Genomic DNA, 23,979 nt, shown 5'->3' on the forward strand with positions numbered 1-23,979 from the left:
AAATAGGTAGAAATTTAAGTAATAAAACTTCCACTCAATAGAGGATATAAAGTCTGTTTTCTTAAATCACCAACTCTTGAATAGACACAGTAGGCCATTTTACTCCAAAGCATCTTTAACAAAATATTGAGGCGATAAGAACATTTTTGTGACTAAACCTGGCGTCATTTCCAGCAGCAAGGGGGGCCAGTTTGTTTATTGTGGTTTTCATCAGTCAGAACTTATATTTACTACTTCTTTTTACATAACAGAGTGAATAAATGGAGGTGGCTCTGGTAATCAGTGTAGAAACAGATATTCAGCCTTAGCCTTTCATGGAGGACAAATTATTGGGGTAACAAGATTTGTTGACTTTCAATTATACAGTTTATATACAGTATGTCACGATTTTTGGTGCACATTTGATATGGTTTACTGAGATTGATTCATCTGTAAAGGGTACGTTATTACAAGCGGTTGTAAAAATAACATCGTTCAGGGTAAAACTTTATGGGACATTGAGTGATGAACACAAATGTAGCTGCTCACCTTCCACAGAAGCTCACACTCCCTTTCTTCCAGCGCTTTCTTGTGTCTCAGGACGAGGGCCTTCACCTCAGTCTGCACCACTTTGGCCTTGATCTCCACCTGCTCTGCCATGGCCTGGACCTTCTCCATGCTTAGCTGAGAACACAAAACACAATCAAGTATTGTTAACATGTGACACAATATCCTGGCTATTTATTTCATCCAAGACAGGCAAAGCTGGATGTTTTTTTATGTTAATGAAAAAAATCAGGAAATAAATGCCAACAGATATTATGACAAAGGACCAAACAAGAATGCCCAGATGTTCATTGCCTTGACCGTCACAGATTACACAAATGAGATGGAGACGACATCCAGAAACAGGAAGCCGGGGGGGTTGGGAAACATTAAAAGAAAGGACACTGTAGGAGGCATCTTCCTGGCAAGTCAATGCATCCTGCTCACAGTTTTTTCTCTATTCTTCTGTGAACCTTTGTGGTTTGTGTTATGGGGGGGAAAAAGGAAGCGAGAGTCGAAATAGGAAGTCCCACTACAAGAAATGATTAACTTCCTGTTGGATTTCAGCACTTCTGATTCCTCCAATTCAAAGTTGATGTTTCTAAGATTTATGAGCAAATGCAAACAACATTTAAAGTATTGTTTCCACTCATAATACACTGAGCGATGACTGAAAGTCACTGAAAAGCAGTTCCTGCTGCCATGTTTAGGTGGATATCTCTGCTTGTTTATGAATTATTTAATATAACACATTTTAGCACATTGCTTTGACAGTGGCAACCGTGTAAACAAGTAGTAGTGAAACTAAGACACTAAACAGATTTGCAATGTATCGTATTTTGGTCTTGCGTGCAAAAATACTTCAGGATAGTATTAATTAAATGAACCAGGCTACACTGAATGTGCACAAAGACATGAAGGGACAGATTTTTTATTGCCACCTAAAGCACCAAAAAGGCCCTAAAGGTCTTAGCATTTACAACATACAATTTAGGCTAAATGAGCATTTTTGCCCCTTTGTCTCCCTCCCCCCCAGAGTTTTATCAGGCTTTTCTTCTGGCGTTTTCTGGGAGGTCACAGGGTGAACTGGACCTCACAGGCACGGACGGGAGGTGGGAAAAGGCTTCCTTTGTAATATCTGCAGCAAAGATCAAAGGTCGGCTAAACCTCCACAGGTCGTGATCTGCAATCCCTGTCTTAAGACACATACGGCCCACACCCACTGCACCCGTGAAAGAACAAAGCCCGGCAGCAGGGCTCCTTTCTCTATGGCCAGGTCATTTGAGATGGCCGGCTAAAGGAACAACTAAATCAGGCCTCCGGAGAGGGAGCAGCAGGGAGGTAACCATGGAGCAATCGGGGGAGGGGACTTATCAATTAAGTGAGAAGGAGCCGGCGTGAAATTTAAAAGCCACATCCTTCCCTAATGAATTTCTTTAAGCACATTTCTTTCTTGCCTGATAGTCAAGTCAATTTCTGTCAATTATTTCAACATTCACCATCCAATCTTTATTTTTTTGCATGTCTCTCTATTTTTCCTTCTTTCTTTTTTATAAACACACTTCACACATCATTTTCTGTCCTCTCCCCATCATCTGTTTCTGCTCCCCAGTCTCCGTGTCTCCATCATCTTCCGCAGGGCTCTCCATATTCCCAGAGGAGCACAGATTGGAGCACAAAGAGAGCCAAAGTAACGAATCAAAACATAGGAGCGCAGAGCTCTGACCAACCCTGAGGGTCACAAGTCCGGGGTCAGAGGTCAGGGGAGATAATAGGTGTATAGTGGGCGGAAATTTCCTACCTCAAGGGAGATGGGTGTGTGTGCCATGTGTACGTGCGTATGTGTGCGTTTACATCTTATCTGCAGTCAGCATTTACTCCTGGAGTGACCTGGACGAAAGTGGACAAACATGGGCCAAACGACCCAAACTACGGCCAGATGGCAGGCAAGTGGCGAAAATCATGACTGGAGAACGCGCATTTAATAAAATACAAGCCAGGATTCTGGACATGTCCTGATATTTACTGTCAAACCTGTTTCACTACACATGGGATAGTCTGGGGAATCTCTCTGTTGCGGTATCTTGCAACATCTGGGAAAAAAATACCAAAAAACATGCCAAAGTAAAAGAAGAATTGAGCCATTAAGATACGAAGTATGACCCAGTCAGACAAAGGTCAAGCCAGGCAATGAGTAGGAGAGGCACATGCTCCGCGAGGGAGATAGTACATGCAAGAATGTCATATGACCTCAGTGGAAGAGCTAGTGTTTCATGTTTTGGGTGAGTATTTACCAAGGTCACAGCCCTGCCCCACCTTCCAGGCAAATTAGATAACACTAACGAGTGTGACCTATCCCTGTTGACTGACTTCAGACATCTAAAACGTCTCATTTTACATCCCCCTTTTTTTAAAGTTTAGTTTTATTTTGTTGACTCTTTCCTTCTTTGCAGAAAATGGTGATAAGGAGCATCTTAAAACGTAATGGTTACACAAAAACCAAGTGAAACATTAAGAATCTTGTTAATTTGGAAATAAAATGATGTTCAAATCATAATTTTTAGTTTATGACACAACTTTAACAAATGTAACTCATTACTGTTCCCTTTCTTTTCATCTCTGTTAATTTAATGTGATATGAAGCCTGAGTTCATGCATTGAATTAAAGTATATCCTCACTGTTACTAATGATCATTACATTGTCCATTAACTTTAGGTTTTATTTGAGTAACTGGGATTTCTGTTGCCAGCAGCTTCTTCTCTAAATTAAGCTCCCACAAGAAGGTGTGCTCTGTTATTGCCATAATTTCATAACAATAATAATCCTATATTCAAGTGGTTATCTGATTTGCAGCTACGCCGTGCATGATGAACTTTTTTGTTCAGTAAGGCTTTCCCTGGTCTTTTATAGATGTTTTTATTATTTTTATGCTTTTTTACTTCTGGTCTTTTATGTGTCTTGATTTTATTCCCTTTGTCTATGTTAGCACTTTGAGATTATTTCATGACAAGTGCTCTACAAATAAAAAGTATTATTATTATTATGATGCTCAGGTCAACAGCTTTAAGGTGACTCTTTGAGGTCATCTAACCACACTAGCATAAACTTGGAAACTTTTGAAAGAAAGTGATAAAATAATAGAACATTTCTTTTTCTTTCAATATACCTGTTTTTTGTGTGTGTAAATGGCACATTTCGTACAATAATGATCATTAATGTGACGGGGCTGGCCCCAATAACAATAAGTCTTACAAAAATAAAAAAAGAAAAGCAATTATTTGAATAACTGGATCCTGCTTGTATATTTACTTGATAAAAGTCTACAACATTTATAAAGTTCAGTAAATCGTTTCTTCATTAATTAATAATGGTTTTAATTATCGTTTTTTAATCAAGTGTTGGGGCACGTATCAAACTCGTAATGAATTCATTAATCATTTTCTTACTTGAGCATGAATTTCTGATCAACCTAAATGAAAACGGGGTCCGAGAAAGTGCAGACTGGACTATGTTTATGTAAATGCAGAGCAGCGGTGTGAATGTGTGCGTCAGTGAGACGTGGGGGTGCGAGTGACTGAGGAAAAAAGGGAAGGGCAGCGTCTTCCACCTCTTTAAAAAGAGGCATTTTCCTTTCTCCGAAATGCTTTAAATACTTGGCCTCCCCTCCCCCATGCCCTGCACCACTCCTCCTCCCCTTTGACCCCGAGCCCTGCCCCCTCCAGAACCCGGCCCATGTGACCCGGCCCTGTTTTAAGGGCCAGCTGGACACCTCTAACCCCAGGCTCCTGGCAGTCCAGGACTGGTCAGTCTCAGACATATTTGAGCTGAGTGGCTCTAATAGCTGGTCAGTCTGTGACAGAGACAGCTGCTGCCCTCGGTCTCTACTTAGGCTCTCTGGCAGATACATGAAGGTGGATTTGCATGCTTTAATCTTCATTAGCACGGTCTTTCTCCATGCAGGAGGGGAATCTGGGAATCAATGAGACCTATTTGAATCCAATGCAGTGAAACTAAATTATTCTGAAGAGTATATGGCCTCGCTCAACTGAATTTATCCCATTTATCTTTGTTTTTTTAAAAGTCAAGAATTTTTTTTTAAAAGAAAGTTAATTATTGATTTTATCTCCTGTGAATGTTACTGTGTGGGTTCTGGTCTCACCTGCACAGCCTGTCGTCCCTGCTGAGCGTCTGCCAGCAGCTGGATGGTGATGGCCCTGCAGTCCTGCACAGCATCCTGCAGGTAAACGAAGGTGTGGCCCATGTGACGGCCCACGCTGCACTCCCTGCAGATGGGCACCGAGCAGGTTTCACAGAAGAACAGAAACACCTGAGTAAGACACACAAAAGGTGGACAACATTCAAAAAGTGACAAAAATCAAAAAGGGACATTGATGAACACAAATGTCTCAGATTCATATCAAGTCACTGCTTTACTCCCACATTCAGTGCGGTTACATGCACATCTAAATCAAGCTATTGGCAAAAGTCTAGCTAAGGAATAAACTGGAGTTTCAGAGAAATCCAAGTATACATGCATGAGAAGACAATCGATTATAGATTGAGGTGTGTTCGACTCCACAATGTTAGGTGGCGCCACACACACTTTTGCACTGGCGTTCTTCTGGTACGATTAGTAAACAAGCGTGGAGGAGGATAACAACAAGCAAAATAATGGCTCCTAATGATGCAGCAGCTCTGTAAATTACGTACATACTAGGCCTGATCATGTTGCAGGTAAGATGCAGCAAAGTCTCCCTCCTCTTCTTCTGTTAGCGTGTTATTCTGAGCTTCAGTTCGGTTCGACTACAGCCCAACTAAGATGTATACATGTTTTTTAAAACTTCAATATCGGTCGGATTGAGGCAACAATTCGATTTTCTGTTAGTGCATGTAAACCTACTGACTGACAAAATATATTTCTGTTCTTTTAAAAAGGAGGCAAAAAAACTTAAGAGTGACCAAGGGCATGCAGTATGTACACAGTGATAATAACTGCTGTTTTAGCCTGCAGCAACATCTCAAACTGATATCAAACTTTGAATCTCTAGGCATTTTTAGTTGGGATCCTGCTAATATTGCTGGATGATGAACACGCCTGAAGGCGAGTTGAGGGGTGGGAAGGCGAGTCAGGAATCGCTATCCTCGTAACACAACATAACCTGTGTGGGCGTGTAGGTTTGTCCCCACATCAGCAGGGTAATGTGGGCCGTCAGACTAGTGTCATTTGCAAAACGAGGATGGATGAACATGGGAATGAGCGTTTTTTGCGCTAGGTTTTGCTTCTTGCAAAGCCCCAGTTTGTGATTTTTGTGACCACTTGTTCAAAAGAAGCCGGTTTATGGTGTACTCGGCTCCGAGGCTGATTAACTCGCAGATCTCCTCGTCTCCCCGGTAACTCATCTTGCAAATATAGATCCTACCTGTGACGTCCTGCTGCTGTTGTTAGTCTCATCATCCGTTTCCTCATTTCATAAGATAATAAAGAAAAAAATAAAAAAATAAAGAAAAAAACTACCCAGGTGGGTTGTAGTCAGGTTACGTGATCAACAAACCCCTCCAATGACCCGTCACCCCGCGTTAGTTCTGTTTACATCAGACCTGACCCGCAGTTAAGACTATCCTCGGAGAACAGTTATTTGCTGGGCAGCTCAACAAACCACCCCATGTCGGTCAGTTTAAAAGGGGCACACGACACGCTATATCTGCGTGTTAAACTCAGCATATTCGCCGATGTAAAAGCAGCTACTGATTCTCATCCAGGGTGCAGGGAGTCACCTTTTTTAAAAGCTAAGGTATTTGCATATCAATTAAAGAGACTGGCTGCATGATAAACTAAACCTGTAAATGAAGTGTCACACTCTGCTTTTCCTTATCTCTACAAACACAAAGCTAATTAAAGAGAAGAGCATGAATGATAAACAGCTCATCCATATGCATGTGCTACCACAGAGGCCCAACAATTCATTTCTCCTTTCTCATCCAAAACAGAGCAAGAGAAAGAAAATGGGAACTTTAGGGCAGTAATACAAGATCAATCTGATTGTCCCAGGGTACGTCCAGACTTATGTAAGCTAACCAAAACAAACCATTAATCCACCAGGAAAGATGAAAGAGTGTCACTGGGTGGATTTCCATCACACCTTTTCCCTGAACAAAGGCAACAATTCTGAAATTGCAGGAAGGTACTGGTGCTGGAGCCAGCATTTCCAGTGAACACCGTTTTTTTTTCTTGTTCGTTTAAAAAAAAAAAAAAAAATTACCCTGACTCTTAGAATCTCATCTTGTGAATTTCTCTTCAAAATAAAGACGACATTCTTGATTTCGAAGGAGATGAACGGAAACATCTTTGCTTACAAATTGTTGCGACTGCCACTACCACTGTTTGTTAAGGCAGCGGATGATCATACAAATGATTTTTGTTCAAACGGTAAAGCCCTTATGTAACAAAGTTATGTTTTAACAAGATGAGTTACAGCACAACTACATTATATAAATGAGGCCAAAGACAGCTGGTAACTAGATTTTGATGAGTTTATATTGACTGACTACATCACATCCATTGCTGCAAGAGACTAAAAAACTGGATCATCAAGTCATATAAGGGAGATGGGGGAAAATTCTATGTTTTTTTGTGATATTTGGGTTTTGTGCAATTATAGAGATGGTAGAAATGCAAATATTTCACTTAAGTTGCTAAAAACTTAGCCCTGGTCTTAATGCCAGGTCTGAATGCTGACTGGTTGTAATGGGAGGTTAATTAAATATGCACCGTGCATCATATCCCGCGGAGACACCAAATCAATGGCTTCCAATAGCAGGAGGACTGAGTGGAATGAGAAGGGCCTGCAATCAATCCATCAATATTGGCGGTTCCCTTGGGGAGAGACTAATCTAATGAGTTACTCACACACACACACACAGACGCACACACACCTCCCCCCTTTTGTTTGACTTCCTCCTCCTTTCTGCCTTCGGCTTAACCTCCTCTTTGGATCCTTTTCTTACCGTCTCTACTGTGCTGCCTCAACTACAGCCTCTGCACCACCCTGTCACTCAATGCCCTCTTCTTCTCTGCCTTCCTGTCCCGTCCCTCCCCCGCTGACATCCCTCAAATTCCAGAGGGAGATGAGACACACAAAAGGGAGGAATGTAGATTGGTGGAAGCGGAGGAAGAAGGTGTCGGAGGAGGAGGATGGATACAAGACTGAAGGACATGTAGACTGATGTGGCAAGAGGCCAGGATAAATTCAGAGGAGATGAAGGGCTGACTCGATACTCTAGGTCCGACACCCACAGCAGTCACATCATGAAATTTAGGTGAGCAGGTCATGATTACTTGCTGATCGATTTATTCTACAAATAATTTCTCCCTAGAAGACAATTACAAGAATAATTACAGGTTTTCCATTTAGAAAATGATGAATCACATGTAGAAGCTTCATTTATTTGGTGTTTACTTCAGGTTGCTGTGTCACTTCAAATCCAAAATAAGCCTCAATGAAAAATAAGCAAAATAGTAGACTAAAATAAATACATTTTACCCATAAGATTGTATAAGGCAACACCACAAGCTAATATCACTTTAAGGTCTTTGTGCGTAGAAACACGACCACATGAAAAACAATAAAAGCCCATTTTCACCGAACCAGATCTGTCGACACATGGTTGAAGATAACTGCAAGGCTATCTGCGGCTTACACGTCATCAACAGCGGATCAGTCTTTGAGGTGAAACACACTCCGTCATACACACGAGGTTGTAGATTACATAATACACAGGCATCTTGGAACACGGGTCAATATTATTGACTTCCACTGGATACAGGCTCTTCCTATAGGCCTTCATGGAAGTGTCCTTTTCCCTCCCTCTGCATTCATCATCTGTCCCCGTTCTCATGCATCTGAAGCATTTTATTGCATCACCAGTTGAATAAAAATCTGTTATCAATTATCCAAGCTTGAGAATTGCTAGACATAACACATTTTTTAGGGTAAAAGGAAAAGGAATAAAGCTGCTCGGTTACAATGTGCCACTAAAACAGAGCAGACATTTCACAGCTTAAGACCATATGCAAGATACCCTCAAAAATGCAGCGACTCCCAGGACACTCGCAACAAGTAGGTGGAAAATTACTCACCCCCCCCCCAAAAAAACAACAAAACATGCAAAATAGGTCTGGTGTGATGCAAAGCTTTAAATACCACAGGGAAGGTAGCAGACATTAGGCCTCAAGGCAGAACTGACGACTTCAACAAAATTTATACATTACACTTAACCCAAACAATTAAAATATAGAAAAGAGTTTGCATTAAATAGCTACACGTAACAACCTTGAAGTGTATTTTAGCTTGGAGAATCAACGGAGCATCACCTTCAAGCTCCATTACAGGAATGGGCTAGCTTGTGGCAAGTGGCTTATTGTCTTTCATTAGCACACCCATGTTTGTTATTTATTGCTTGCCGCCTTTTGACTTTTACTCAACCACATAATCAATATTAAAACCAAAGCTATTTTCTCCCCTTTGATACATTAAACACATAACTATTTTCTTAAAAATGACTCAGCTGTAGCCATGCCTACACGAGTAAATGTTAGCCACTCTTCTTTATAAATAAAATTAGGAAAATTGTTTCAATTATACTTATACAACAGTGAAACACTGTAATCTTGATATTTTATTCACAATGCTTGTGAGCTGCTGCCTGGCTTTGTGTTCACACAGCAGGATCGTGGGTTCCTCTTCATCTCCCCCTCTTTGTCCCATCAGAGGTACTAAGAGCTGGGGGAGAGGCCACGACTCTAACCATTACAGTCACACCATGCAACCTTCTGCATGCACAGCTAAGAGCAGAGAGAGCAACGAGGACCATGCAACATCACGTCGTGGTGCAGGAAAACCGAGAAAGCTCCGTAAAGTCTGATAAAAGGATTGACGAAAATCACTGAGATACTGTTGCATAATCTGCACTCTAAATGCTTTTGTTTTCTGACGTCACGTATTTGTCTACTACCACCTTGAAGACTGAACATCAGCATCTCAAGCTTGTGAGCTCTTTTTCTGCCCATCGACAGACGTGAAGCTCAGAGTACAGAAGTACACAAAAGGGAGGTCCTAGACGCTAATCAGCTTCCAGCATGTCTGACATTTAGAGTTGGATTTATGAAGTGTTTTTCATTGAAACATGAACAAACCCTGTCATGAGAACGTAACAAAAAATTACACCTCTAGATCATTTATCTTTTTTATAGCCCTTAAAGGGATTGTGACATGAAAAACACATTTTTCTTGATTTTTTGTGTTTTGTTGGGTGTCTTGACATCAATTACACCCAAAAAACAACTAACTTTTAACATTCAGTGTATTGTGTGCTTTCTGGGATTTTCCGCATAACTATGCAAAAACGGCGCACCTGGTTTGGTGGCGGATCGTTACGTAACGATCCGCTAAATCACCGCCCCCTCCACCCAGCTCCCTGCCTCCTCTCCTCTCCAGCGCACCATAAAGGCGGATTTATGGTTCCGCGTTACACCGACGCAGAACCTACGGCGAAGGGTTACGCGGCGACGCGCACCGTACGCTGAACCCTACGGCGTATGCTCTGCGTCGATTTAACGCGGAACCATAAATCAGGCTTAACACGGAGCTGTTTACAGCCTCTTCTGTTCTCATCAGCGGAGGAAAACTGCTAAGAAGACCCGCGGCCACTGACTGGACTTAAGATAAGGGGACACTTTATTTACATGCCTTTATGATTGTTTGCTGTGGTTCGCCCTCCTGCTTTTCCGTGCATGCTTCGCTTGTCGCTCTCCGACGCCGCTGTGAGCGTATGGCTGGAGGAGGAGGAGGTTGGGAGGAGGAGCGGAGCAATGATTGACAGGAAAGGGGGGAAAGGAAGCATTTTTCACGGCGCAAAAAAACACTGTAATAAAAAGCCAGGAAAAGAGAACTAGAGTGAAGTTTTTCTTGTTACACTCTTTTAGACACATTTGAGGGATGTTGGCCAAGACTTTTAATAGTGTTAAAAGCATGTTAAAAATGATGTCACAATACCTTTAAACAACTACTCGTTCAGATGACACTCACTGGATCCGAGTGTCATATACAAAAAGTTTAGATGAAAAATTCTGGCATCCAATTTTATGCCAATTCAGGATAAAATTCATAGTTTTGAAATGCCTCTTGGATCAGAGTTGATTTCTGAATGGACTCGAAGTGAAACTTAGCAATGACACAAACGATATCATACAGCTGGCATAAAAGATTGGATTCACCGTTTTCCTATGCATTTTTTCATAAAAAAAAAATTGAACCACCTTTTTTCATTTGAAGAGAGAGGAGGTCAGAGAGATTTAAATGCCTTATAAAAACAAAAGATAGAAAAGATGGAGCATGGAGCACAAATTTTGCCTGGATGTTGGTGATCAGGTAAAACTGTGGAGCATATGGTGATGAATACACAAGTTAAACCAGCCCATCGTCGAACACTTCATGTAGACGTACATGTCAGGAGGCTTGAGTGCAGCGTACCCCCACACACTAGCCCCTATGTAGAAACTATAATTCTTATTATGGTAGAGTGGGAAGGAAAAAGCTCCTGCAGCTGCAAGAGTGTATTTCCTGCTCAACAAAAATGACTTTGCTAGTAGGGATTGTTAATCCAATCAACACCTCTATGAATTATCTGTCAGTGAGGAAATGATCGATTTAGCGTCTGCGAGAGTGGCACTAGCAAGGCAGGGAAAGATTAGCGAAATGACTCCACTAATGAAAGGCTAAGCAGACAGCACCAGCCTTAAGACAGTCTGGTATGTCCAGACTGGGTAATCTGGAGAATGTCTGATCCCCGTATTCCCAGCAATTTTGGTAAAAGCAGCAGTCAAAGCTGCTTTCATACAAATTACTTTCGCATTTTCCAAATTCTTCTCCATATCTTGTTTGAGTACGATTTCCCTTCCCTCTTTGTTCATCACTTTTTTTTTTTCCTCTCTCGTTCGTTGCCAGAGCCCCGCCCTCTCTTAGAAAACCCTTTTGGCTTGTTGCCACAGACAAAGCATGCGCACGGACACTCCTGCCATGTTTTGAAACTCAGCCAGGTCTGGTATGGGGGGCGGTGGCTGTAAGCCGATGCTCTGATTGGACGGCGCGGCAGAGAAGGAAAACAAACCAGTCAGCTGGCCTCCTTACCAGGCCAGCGTGCAACTGGGAGAGATGGGGGTAGATAAGGGAAGAAAATGAAAGACATCTGCTGGGAGGAGGTGGCGGAGGAAAGGAGGAGGGGAAAAAAACAGAGGAATCAATCAATTGGAGAAGCTCTGTGACTGAAATGTGGAGCAGCTGCGATGTAACAAATATTTAAATGAGCGTGGCGACACAAGCTATTCTTAGTTTCTGTGCATTTAGATAGCACATTAAAATAACCCACGTGTATACTGTTCCTCAGTCCAGCAACTTTTCCTTTCCACCTCCATACGTCACTCGCATGACATAAAGCTTCTACTTCTGTTTAAAAAGCTCATTATATCCAAGATAACACCATGGTTGCACAGCAATCTAACTGTGATATGTGCTTGCAAGAGAAGAGAGGGCAATTTGAATTAAAAAAAAAAAAGATAAAGGGGGGGTTAACAAAACTGTAATAGGAACACCTTTGTTGCATCTCCAAGTCACATGACCCACCACTCAGCCATGATAACTTTTCTAAAGAAACAAGTTCTCTTGAGCAATGTGTAGAAAGGGCAACCACAGGTTTTGCATATTTTTAAAAGGTGCAAGAGTTATTTTCAACCATTGTTTACGTTTTGCGGCATAACAGCAATGGAAATACAGCAAATTGAGGCATCGGCTAGTTTAAAAATTGGACATATTTGGAGTGTGGTTTTTAACCGTCGACGTGGACATCATTTACCTTAATATTTGTAGAATACAACACTAATCAATGCAATATGTTAAACATGGGGGGGAAAAAAAATTAAAAGCTGAGGAAAGTTTCGTACCACCACAATATAAAACTAAGTTTCATATTATGAAACTTAAACATATCAGATTTTTTAAAGCAGTTAAATTAGTTGGATGAGCTTCAGGACTTAACTGTGTTTTAAAATAATAATAAAACATTTCTTTTTAAATTGTTAGCTTATCGTTTTTATTTGCACAAGCATGTGCTCTAAAACACACACACACACACGTAATGTATATTTGTGCAATAACCTGGTGATTGGCCGAAAGGCTGAGATTGTAGGGACACGTTTTTTCTGTGGTGTTTAAAATCCCCCATAAATGTTCAATTTTGCCGCATTACGACTATAAAAACCTGTCTGAAAATGATTAAAGTAACATAATCTATATTGGTTTGTCACACCAGCGGTCAACCTCACAAAGTCTTACCAAAACTTAATGTGTGCACACATGAAAGGTTTAGGGGTACACAAATAGTTACTGGAAGCTGTGCAGTTTGCCTCATATAAGGCCACGGGCATTAAGGCTAAATGTGTTAATAGCACAATTCTGTTGAGTGGGGTCAAATAATAGCCTATTAAAACCCCATTTGGGTCCAACCACCGAGTAGGAAGCAGCACAAGGGTCCCAGCGTTTGAATGGGTTTTAAATCCTGTTGTCAAGGAGAATGTGACAAATGCCTTCCTTTCTATCCATAAAATTTATATTGCCAAAAAGTCCTCAAATAGACATCAAAGCAAGGACACACACACACACACACTCTTTCCTTTACCCTGCAATACACAGGAAACAAGAAATGCTCTCTAATTACTGGGCACATGTTGCACATTAAAACCCTGGAAGTCCAACGTCATATAATCGAACTCTGCTGCCTTTGTTGAAACACACACACACACACACACACACAGAAAGAGAGAGAGAGAAATCCTCTTCAGGGGATAACTACCTACAGATGGGAGATGCTCTTGGAAAAGAAAATGCTGCTCACACAGATACTTCCAGGAGTGATGAAATGTAATCACTAACCCCTTAACTGCAACAGCTGTTAAATCATGTTGAGCAGATTTTCTGTATCTATAATGTCTCTCGTCTCTGACACAGAGCAGGCAGAGAGCACTGATGAGAAAGGCAGGACTCGACACCAAGTGTGTGTGTGTGTGTGTGTGTTGGTGGGAAAAAAAGAGTGAAAAAGGGAAAAAGAGAACCCAGGAGGTATAAACTCAAGTTACAGGAATTCCTCTGGACTTGTATCAGCATCAGTGTTGGATTAAGTTTCCTTACAAACATTCTCCACTGGTGACCTCCAGAAAGGGGGAGTAAAACAAGAAATCACAAAACCAAGCAAGCAAGTGCTTCAAAAGCCAGCTTTCCACGCGAGAACTGGATAATGGAGCAGTAAAGCGCACAAATAAAGGCAAATGTGTAGAAATGTTGAATGCAACAATATTCCTAGACCTCCCAACAGCAAACATCTTACTTTCTTGCACTACTCAAGCTTATCCCTTCAGAAAATATAAAAGCATTAGTAGGCTATCAAACTGATTAGTTCAACTTCAGCTCACCCTTTAAAGCTCAACACATTTCTGACACCCATCACCAAGCAACCGCTCGGCCTGCTCCCAGACTGCTCCAGCAAGCCCCGCCCCTGCTATACACACCATCTGAGTGTGTGTTGCTTTGCACGTATACAGCCACACGTGACCACTACGAGAACAATTCAATCTAAAGAGCAGAATGACATTTTGTAGGATTAACATATCATTAGCTGTCTCTCAGATGGGGCCTATTATATCCTTGAATGTAGGAGCGTGACATCACAGCAAGTGGAGAGCGCTCCTTTGATGTAATCCAATTTTCCATTTCAACTTCACGCATAGCGAGGGACACTGCCTATTTGCAGTCCACAAAACAAACAAAAGAAAAAAAGGAAACATTTATGCTACCTAGGCATACCAGGGTAGCAACTTTGGTGCTTTTCTCTTATCACTGTGAAACCAACTCAACAGCTCAAGGCATCTTATCTTCCACCCGAAACGCTTTTTCTCCAGCAGCTCTTTGTCTTTATCAAGTGAGGATCGGGAGGTTTATACCACCGGTTTATTTCACGATGCCTGAATGACCCTCACTTGAATTAGCCAAAACCTGAGTCCAAAGTTACAGATGTGTGTGCACAGCACCGGGGAAAACAAGCAAATCAAATAAACCTGATGTTCATGCCACATGAGAGAATTTCTAAGTCAGCAATCGTTAAAACCCCTGTGAGATGTCAGGGGTCATTTCCAAGGGCCACCAATTTAAAGCATTAATGCTAAAGAAATGTGATAGATGTTTATATTGCGTCTATTTGTTGTTTTCTTGTGCACATCTTGAAGCTCTAGAATACATGCCCATCTTAAAGAGCTTATTTAAAGCTTCATGCCAAATATAAGAAATGAGTCACCAATATAAGAAGCAATGCAGAAATGGCAACAGGTAGAACATTAACGATAAAATGTAATTTACTTCATTTATAGCTGGAGCCCTTGTCGAAGTGGAGAAACATGGGTCGAGATAATAACATATTATACGATATACTGAATAAAAATGCACAATAGCAGGACCTTGAAAGTAGAGCACGTAATTGGAATGCAGTCATCGTTAATACTATTACTTACGCCCGCGTTAGATCTCGTTCCACAGCTCTTCAGATCAGGACCTTTGTCTGCAACTTTGTGGGACAGTTAGATCTCTTTAACGGGTAACTCAGGAGCGTTGTAATTGATCCTTTACTGAATATGTGTAATCTAAGCAAAATAGACAGGAAATACAGTTTAAAACAGCCTAAATAAAATATGTTTCTGCAAAAACAAAATAACACACCCATCTTAATGTTTATCTAAAATGAGCTTAGTACTTTAAATAAAATATAATTTCGGTGAGCACATATGAAAACGAATGCATTTGAAAGATTTAACTGGCAATACCTGACAGACACACAGTTTTAACTATTTGTGTGGAGTCTCAACTTAAAACTTTAGTGTGAGTCAGTGAGTGACTGCAGAGATGACGGAAGCCAACCAGCCACTGCCACTGAAATTACACGAGTCCGACGGCTCGTAAAATGTTCTTTGCCATCAGACAAACTGATAAATCTAGTTTTAAGCCAAATGAGCACCCAATTAACTCTGAGGCAATTTGTCAAAGCAAAAAAACATTAAAATAGTGTCCATTATAAGGCTAGCAATAGCAATAGGTTAGTGGAACGTGTAAGAAAATAGCTGGGGGAAAAAAAATCTAATATTTGAGATAAATTAATTGACAGGTTAAAATATCCTTGCAGAGGGCAACACACCTGGAAAACCAAAAGCTAGACCCCCCCGCCCAAGCAAACTGTGATTGGAGGGGTTTTAAATAAATATGTGCTGCTTATCAGCAATGGAAATAGGGAAATTTGCAAAGCAACAGAGCTGGATGATGGACAAAATCTGTCCCTCGTCAGTGCTGGCAAGTAAAAAGTTTAGACTTCTCCTGTGGCATTCCCTCCCCCAAGGCTGCAGAGCAGTGAATGACTAAGTGGGAAATGAGGCCCTTACTGGAAAACTGAACCTACCCGTTTACTGGCATTGAATAGAGGGTGGACACCCATTTTTTTGGTTTTTATTCATTTATTGACCCTTTAAATTTACAAATGGTAAAATGACATTTTCAAATAGGTAATTTTTTATATAATATATATTTATATATTTAACTATAACCATGATTAACAAAAGATGACTTTCAGTGGTGAAAGTCCAACACTACAAACCGACAACCAGTCTGCATCATTTTCAGTTCCACCACTTGGCGTCCAAAGCTCTATTCAAACTTTGCATTAGCATGCATCCTAACAATCCTGAAGAGGACGGTCCAGTGCCTAGCGTGTGTTCACTCGTGGCGTTAATTGTATACAGAAATGAGTCCACCAGTAAAAGAATCTGACCGTACTGCTCTACACAAATAACCATACAAGTCATTTTTGCTTGCAAACACTAAATACATTGTTCTTTTTAAGTCACCAAAAGGTGGCAACTGGAAATAAGATCCAACTTGCAGTAAAAAAAAACAAAACAAAGAAAAACTAGAGCTGGAATAAGCAAGATGAAGAAAATCAACCCCAAATCTTTTATTTTCCAAAACTTCCCAGACTTAATTCAGCAAGGGATATGTACAATACAAATCAGGATATCTATAAGATTGAGAGATTCTCCACAAATATGAAGAAGAAATGTCCTAAACCCATGACATTAGCTTATGAGGCCACCCTTGAATCCAGCCCAACACTTTCACGTTCAGACTACAAAGAGATACAAGTGTCCAAACCAGCGTCAGATACACCCTGACTGATCAGATCCGGAAGAAGCGGCCATAAGCGTCCCTCTTTTGCCCCACTATTGACAACAGTTTGTGTACCATTGATAGTCCACATTTACAGACTGGAAGGAGACGCCTGTACCAACTGTGCTTTTTATATAATCTTTGTACACGTAGAAAGTTAAAATGGCCTCTTTTGCCTGCAGAGACCCTAACCACTTAAGCTGAAGGACATTTTTGTGTTTTAGCAGCACACATTAATTAAACATTATGACACACAAAATGTGTTCTTACGCAAAAATGCAGGTTCAGAAAAAAATTGCTAATATTCAGAAACAGATGCTTACTAGGTCATAATGTAGGTTATTTTTTTTAATGAAGCCAACCATTCGCAACTTCCCCAACTTGCACATATGGCAAATACAGGTTGGGAGTCATGGTGGGCTGCACCAATATGTTTTGTGAGGTTGCGTTAACAGTGAACAGCATCCCTCTGGGTGTCCGGCATTTAACTGCAGGCTGCAAGGCACATGCATGCTGTTGCAACTAAAGAAAGAAAGTTATTAGGAACCGCAGTCTGTTATTAGTTATGTTAAAAAGTTAACACCTTTTTGTATTTTTGCAAGTAATTAAGTACATTTATTAGAAGGCACATATGCTGCATTCTTTGAACTCAACATTTTCAGACCACATTTGGACGAACTTTGTAATATACTGAACCTAATAAACAAAAACCTTGAAGCATAATGGTGTACTCTCCAGTACTAGGGAAAAGTTCTCCGAGCTCAACGGAAACCAGAAGTGTCACAAGAAATTACAAACCAAAACCTCCTACTAATACAGTCTGTTATTCTTCCCGACCATACGGCTAAACCAAGAAACGGCTGGTTTCCTGTTTGACAGGGTTTTTTACTTTCCTTAACTCAAAGCACAAGGTGCACCAATGAACGAAGTATAAAAAGAACAACACTATTTCTGAATTCCCACTTCCAACAATCAATCTTCCCCATCATCAGAAAAAGATTGGTGTTCACAGTATGTCCATGGGTCATACTTCCAGCAGTCACAGAAAAATGTGTGCAGCTACTGCGGGGGCCTCTCTCTGCCCTGGATGGATGGTGTGGTACAGATTAACCAGACTGCATGAGTCTATAAGTGTGTGCATACACATAAGGCCTGTGTGTGTGTGTATGTGTGTGTGAAAATCCAGCTCTACACACGTGCCTGTTCCTCTCCGGGGAACTGGGTGAAGAGCCACTCGGCTCCCTTTGAACTTGCACCATATGGTCCACAGTAGGTTCTATACGACACACTCCCATAATGCTATTAGACTATAGAGGCATCTGGAGATGTGGCCCAACACTAATGCAGCTTGTTTACACTAATGCAGCATGTTTACACCAACACAGCTTGTTTACACCAGTGCAGCTTGTTTAGTTTACACCAATCCAGCTTCTTTACAACGACTACGTTTACATGCAGTCAAAATTCGGGTTATTACTAATATTCCGGTTACTGAAACATTCAGAATATTCCGTTACCATGTGTGAGCAAACAGGGTTATCCCTGTATACATGGTAATTAATCATTTGGGATATCTGGATCAAACCAGCGACGCGCGGAGAACGTGATGACGCAATTACCGTCATTTCCTCTTCTTCTTCCTGTATCCAAATTCAAAACAAATGCTGCTTCGCGCAACTTTTCGCTCACCTTCTTGTAAATCTCGCTATCCCCGTACTTTCTACCGTCTACAAATGCAGAAATGTTCATATCCTTCATTACATTTATGAAGTGATTAGTGTCCTCCTCACTCCAAAAGTGTGGCATGGTCTTGTATTTCTCCATGTTTAGAAGAACTTCCTGGACTCAAAAGACCAGGATTCCTTGTGAACAGAGCATGCGCAGAAAACAAATTCATGTTCCGTTTGATGGGGATATTCCGTTTGCCGTTTACATGACCAAATATTCGGGTTTTAAAAGGAGTAACCCAGGGGTAATATTCGGGTTTTTAAAAACCCGAATATGAGCAAATTCCGGTTATTCAAAGGGGTTATTGGTGTTTACATGGCCGTGCAAATTCGGGTTATTGCTAATATTCAGGTTTTAAAAGGGTTATTGACTGCATGGAAACGCAGTCACTGATGCAGCTTGTTTTGTTTACACTAATGCAGCTTGTTTCGTTTACACCAGGGGTGGATACAAGGAGCTTGAACAGAACTATCCAGACTTTGATGACAAGGTGGTGACAACCGTTAATTAGAATCAGGTGTGTTGATGCAGGGAAACAACTAAAACATGCAGGACACCGGTGTTCTGCCATTTTTTGCTGCTTTGCCAAAAAATGCTCCCTAATGGTTTTTTACCTTTGTAGAGCTACAATTTTACTGTGTTTTACTCCCTAGCCCACCTCCTTTCCCCCAAGTGGTCCTTGTCTCTTGCCAGGCCGTTATTGTAAATAAGAATGTTCTTAATGACCTGTCTGGCTAAATAAAGGCCAATGACTGAATGAATAGCAAATAAAGCGATATAATTGTTTTTTTTTCTTCTCTTTATCGTATAATGTTCACAATGTGTAATGCAATTCATGTCATGGGTAGTGTGTTTTGAAGGATCAAATACTCAACATCCCATATTATCAATTTAGCGTGGCAATCAAACTTTGAAAATCGTCTGTGCGCATGCGCAGAATCACAAAGTAGCATTTCTCGGCAGGTAGCAGAAATTGGCCGAACACCGGCCCTCGAGGATCCACTTTGGACACCCCTGGTTTACACCAATGCAGCTTGTTTTGTTTACACCAATGCAGCTTGTTTTGTACTGCGGTTGAATTGGTTTGATATTGGATATTGGATATTCGAATTCAACACCCATAAAACTTGTGATACATACCATTGATTTTGGTCAAACCACTTGTGATGTGTTCATGGTCATCTAGACTATATATCACAAGACAGTAATTATTAAAAAATAATATATATGGGCTGATTTAATGTGGTTTAATGAATTCAACACCCATAAAACTTGTGATACATAACACTGATTGTTTTCAAACCACTTGTGATGTGTTCATGGTTATCCAGACTATATATACATTAAACCTCATTGAATCAGCCCATAATATGATTTTATAATAATTACTCTCTTGTGATATATAGTCTAGATGACCATGAACGCATCACAAGTAGGGGTGGGCAAAAATATCGATATGGCAATATATCGCGATACTTTTTCAGCTGATTCAATATCGATATTAAAAATTTGAATATCGATTTTTTAAAAAAAAAAATTTAAATATTTTTTATCCACGATTTTTTTCCCATTATATCACCCAGTGCTCCTACCTAAGTGACAGTCCTGGGCATTGCCACTCTCTACCAACCCTGGGAGGGCCCTGCACTGAGCTCAGGTTTTATTTCATTTTATAATTTATTTTTTATATAACACAATTGCCTGTCCTTAAAAAATGAAAAATAATGGACAGAGGTTTATTTATTTATGGATTTATATCTATACTGACTGATCACTGTGCCTGTCCTTGGTTTTAGTACCCATCTTTCTTGTGTTTATTATCATTTGCCACATAATTAAAGCAACCTCATACTAAATTTAATGTTCATTTCATATGATGTAAATAATATGAAAAACATATACAAATAAGTTGTAACTTTAGCTTGTATAGTTATAATAAAACATTGTTTTGACTCAGTTTGTCCCATGAATTGTCACTATAATCTGATGAACGTGCAACTCGGATTTTAAGATCAATCACTATCATCTGATGTACATATACAACTTGGATTTTAAAATGTGTAATGCATTTTTACATTTTTCGGTGAACTATGTAGAATATAATAATCGGGATATCGCATAATCGGGATATCGCAATGTGTATCGTATCGTGGCTCAAGTATCGTGATGCGTATCGTATCGTAAGGTCCTTCCCAATACCCACCCCTAATCACAAGCAATATGACCAAAATCGGTGGTATGTATCACAAGTTAAATGGATGTCTTTGAATGTCGAATATCCAATATCCAATATCAAACCAATTCAACCGCGGTTTGTTTTGTTTACACCAATGCAGCCTGTTTTGTTTACACTAATGCAGCTCGTTTACATTGCAATCCCTTGAACCCTTGCTGAAAAGAAGAGCATGTGTTGACGGCCAGGTGATCTCAGCTCCACTCACCTCTCCGTCGTGCTGCTGGCAGAAGCTCATGCGGTCCTGGAACAGCGACAGCAGGGCGAAGTTGTTCTGCAGGGACTGTGCGATGGACACGGCCACCACGGGCTGGCCCCCCGTGCCGTTGCCGTTGCTGTTGCCCCGGGTGCCCCCCAGGTGCAGGCTCTCGGCCAGCCGCTCGATGAAGTGGTCCTTGGTCAGCCGCACCCTCAGGTGCGCCCTTACGCAGTTATCACACAGGTACTCCTGGCAGTCCAGGCAGTGGGACGTGGCCGGGTTCTCCTCGTCGCAGGAGCTGCACCCGGGCTCCCCCATGGGGTGCGGCGGCAGCAGGCCCCCGTGGGGCGGGTGGAACCCGGAGGAGCCCAACCCTCCACGGTGATGATGGAGGCCGTTCTTGTTCTGGATCTGCTCCTCCGAGCTCACCACCACGTCCAGCAGGTTGTTGAAGAGGAAGTTGGAGGAGGGCAGGGAGTCCACCCCGGCCTCGGAGATGCACACCTTGTGGTCGCAGGTGGGGCAGCGCAGCTGGAGGGGCTCCCCGGGGCTGCGCTGGCCCTCCAGGCACTGCCGGCAGAAGGCGTGCAGGCAGGGCAGCACATGCAGCCGGTTGCAGCCGTGGCTGGAGGAGGAGGACGAGGTGTGCGAGGAGGTGGAGGAGGTGGACGAGCTGGAGGAGATGGGGGCGGAGGAGCCGCACAGCTCCTTGCACAGGGGACACGTCTGCAGGTCCGAGTCTGGAAACGAAGCCATGCTCAGTTCACAACACACACAGACATGTGTGCATGTGGAGAATAATAATAACAATGTGGCATTTGAGGTAGATTCATGAGGTACCAGTTTGATTAGGCCTTTCTGACACAGTTCTTGTTGATTCAGATGCAGAAATAAGAGATAATCAGAAGTAGTCACACTGATAGTAAACGGTTGTGTAAGGCGGTTAGGGGGCAGTCATGTTCCGGGCTGAGGAGAGTCGGTGTCCGTTGGAAGCCGTTGGAAGCCGCGCCGACCTGGCAGCATGACTTCACGGCTCAGTCCTGCTCTGGAGACACATCTTTATAAATATCCCGCTCCCTTTCACTGCAGGGGGAGGAAACAGCACCGGTGAATTATTCATCCAAGCTGCGACCTCACACGGAGCCGCGGGTCAGCGAGGCGTCCCGGGGAGAGAAGCACCAGACAGGACGGGTCTGCGGCGCTGCTGCTGGGGCTGCACTCATCACGGTCCCCTATCCTGGTCCAGACCTGCTGCACTTCAGTTCAGGAATAACAGCAACAGAGGGGGAACCGCGGCTCCTGGCGCTGGTCGGTGGAGGACGTTTGTGGGAATAAACCTGCCCTGGTGGAGCTGCAGCTCAGCCAGCCCCGCCAGCCTCGTCACGCGGAGGAAACTAATGGAGACACTTCCGCCGAGCGCGCATGCGCGCCCCCGCTCGGCCTGGGAGGGAGGGAGGGAGGGGGGCGGCGCGCTCGCGGGGGCGCGCCGCTGAGGGGCAGCTCAGGGGCGAGGATGATGCGCACATGTATGGAGGTGGATTTGTGTCCCTTGTGCTCATGGGTGCAGATCCCGGGGGGGACGGGGGGGACATGTCCCCCCCAATTTCTGAAAAACATGAAATGCCCCCCCCATTGCCCCAATAAAAATACCCTAAATAAAAAAAAATAATACATCCACGGTGCGTTTTGAGGTGTACAGAATGAAAGTATTGCTGCTCCATTATTTTTTTTTTTTAGTCTGAATTAATATTTTTAGAATTTTTGACGGGCTCGACAATTACTTTTTGTCAACGTTCTGTTTACATTCGTACCTGCCCGTACTTGTACTTGTTTAGGGCTCCATATTTCATCCATATATCAATTGGTCGTGCATAAAGTAGTCCCATAGGATAAAAGGAAGATGGTGAGAATAATTTGAGATGAGTAGACACTACATGCCCAAAACCCTTAAAATTATGATTTACGAATATAACAGTTAAGTAAGCAGTGACACACACTGTTGGCTGTTTAGGACAAATAAACAAGAAAGGTAAGCACAATAAGTGATTCCCTGTGCAGTATTTTCTGGAGAGCCTTTACCAATTTATGGCATGGTATGAGTTGCATATTGGCAAAACATTAAAAATTAAAATCACGTTGGTGTCCCCCCCAATCCTGACATCGGATCTGCACCCCTGATTGTGCTGTCTTCGGGTGAAGGGAGGGTGAAGGGAGAAAAGAAGGAATGAAGGAAAGAAGGAAGGAAGGAAGAAAGGAGAAAAGAAGGAAAGAAGGAAGGAAGTAAAGGGAGTAAGGAAGGGAGAAAAGATGGAAGGAAGGGAGAAAGGAAGGAAAGAAGGAAGGAAGTAGGAAAGGGAGTAAGGAAAGGAGAAAAGATGGAAGGGAGGGAGAAAAGAAGGAAAGAAGGAAGGAAGGAAGTAGGAAAGGGAGTAAGGAAGGGAGAAAAGATGGAAGGGAGGGAGAAAAGATGGAAGGAAGGAAGTAGGAAAGGGAGTAATGAAGGGAGAAAAGATGGAAGGGAGGGAGAAAAGAAGGAAAGAAGGACGGAAGGAAGTAGGAAAGTGAGTAAGGAAGGGAGAAAAGATGGAAGGGAGGGAGAAAAGAAGGAAGGAAGGAGAAAAGAAGGAAGGAAGTAGGAAAGGGAGTAAGGAAGGGAAAAAAGATGGAAGGAAGGGAGAAAAGAAGGAAGGAAGGAGAAAAGAAGGAAAGAAGGAAGGAAGTAGGAAAGGGAGTAAGGAAGGGAGAAAAGATGGAAGGAAGGGAGAAAAGAAGGAAAGAAGGAAGGAAGGAGAAAAGAAGGAAAGAAGTAGGAAAGGGAATAAGGAAGGGAGAAAAGATGGAAGGGAGGGGAAAAGAAGGAAAGGAGGATGGAAGGAAGTAGGAAAGGAAGTAAGGAAGGGAGAAAAGATGGAAGGTGCACAAAGTGCTTTACAGAATGAAAACAGTTTAGAGCAATAAAATACATAGAATACAAGATAGAAAA

The 23,979-nt window shown here is 42.0% G+C and overlaps 1 protein-coding gene across 1 annotated transcript in view; it reads right to left on the reverse strand.

Annotated features, from left to right (window-relative positions):
- The window catches only part of trim71 (tripartite motif containing 71, E3 ubiquitin protein ligase), a 35,068-nt gene extending 12,701 nt beyond the window's left edge, over positions 1 to 22,367 (reverse strand). The window contains exons 1-3 of the mRNA XM_061741045.1: positions 21,006 to 22,367; positions 4,686 to 4,853; positions 529 to 663 (exon numbers count right to left, since the gene is read on the reverse strand). Of these exons, the coding sequence (XP_061597029.1) occupies positions 529 to 663; positions 4,686 to 4,853; positions 21,006 to 21,752 (1,050 nt within the window). The 5' untranslated portion in view covers positions 21,753 to 22,367. The remainder of the gene's footprint in view (positions 1 to 528; positions 664 to 4,685; positions 4,854 to 21,005) is intronic.
- Positions 22,368 to 23,979: the final 1,612 nt, after the last annotated feature.

Source organism: Cololabis saira, chromosome 15 (assembly GCF_033807715.1).
Source record: "Cololabis saira isolate AMF1-May2022 chromosome 15, fColSai1.1, whole genome shotgun sequence".
In the NCBI taxonomy this organism is placed as follows: Eukaryota; Metazoa; Chordata; class Actinopteri; order Beloniformes; family Belonidae; genus Cololabis; species Cololabis saira.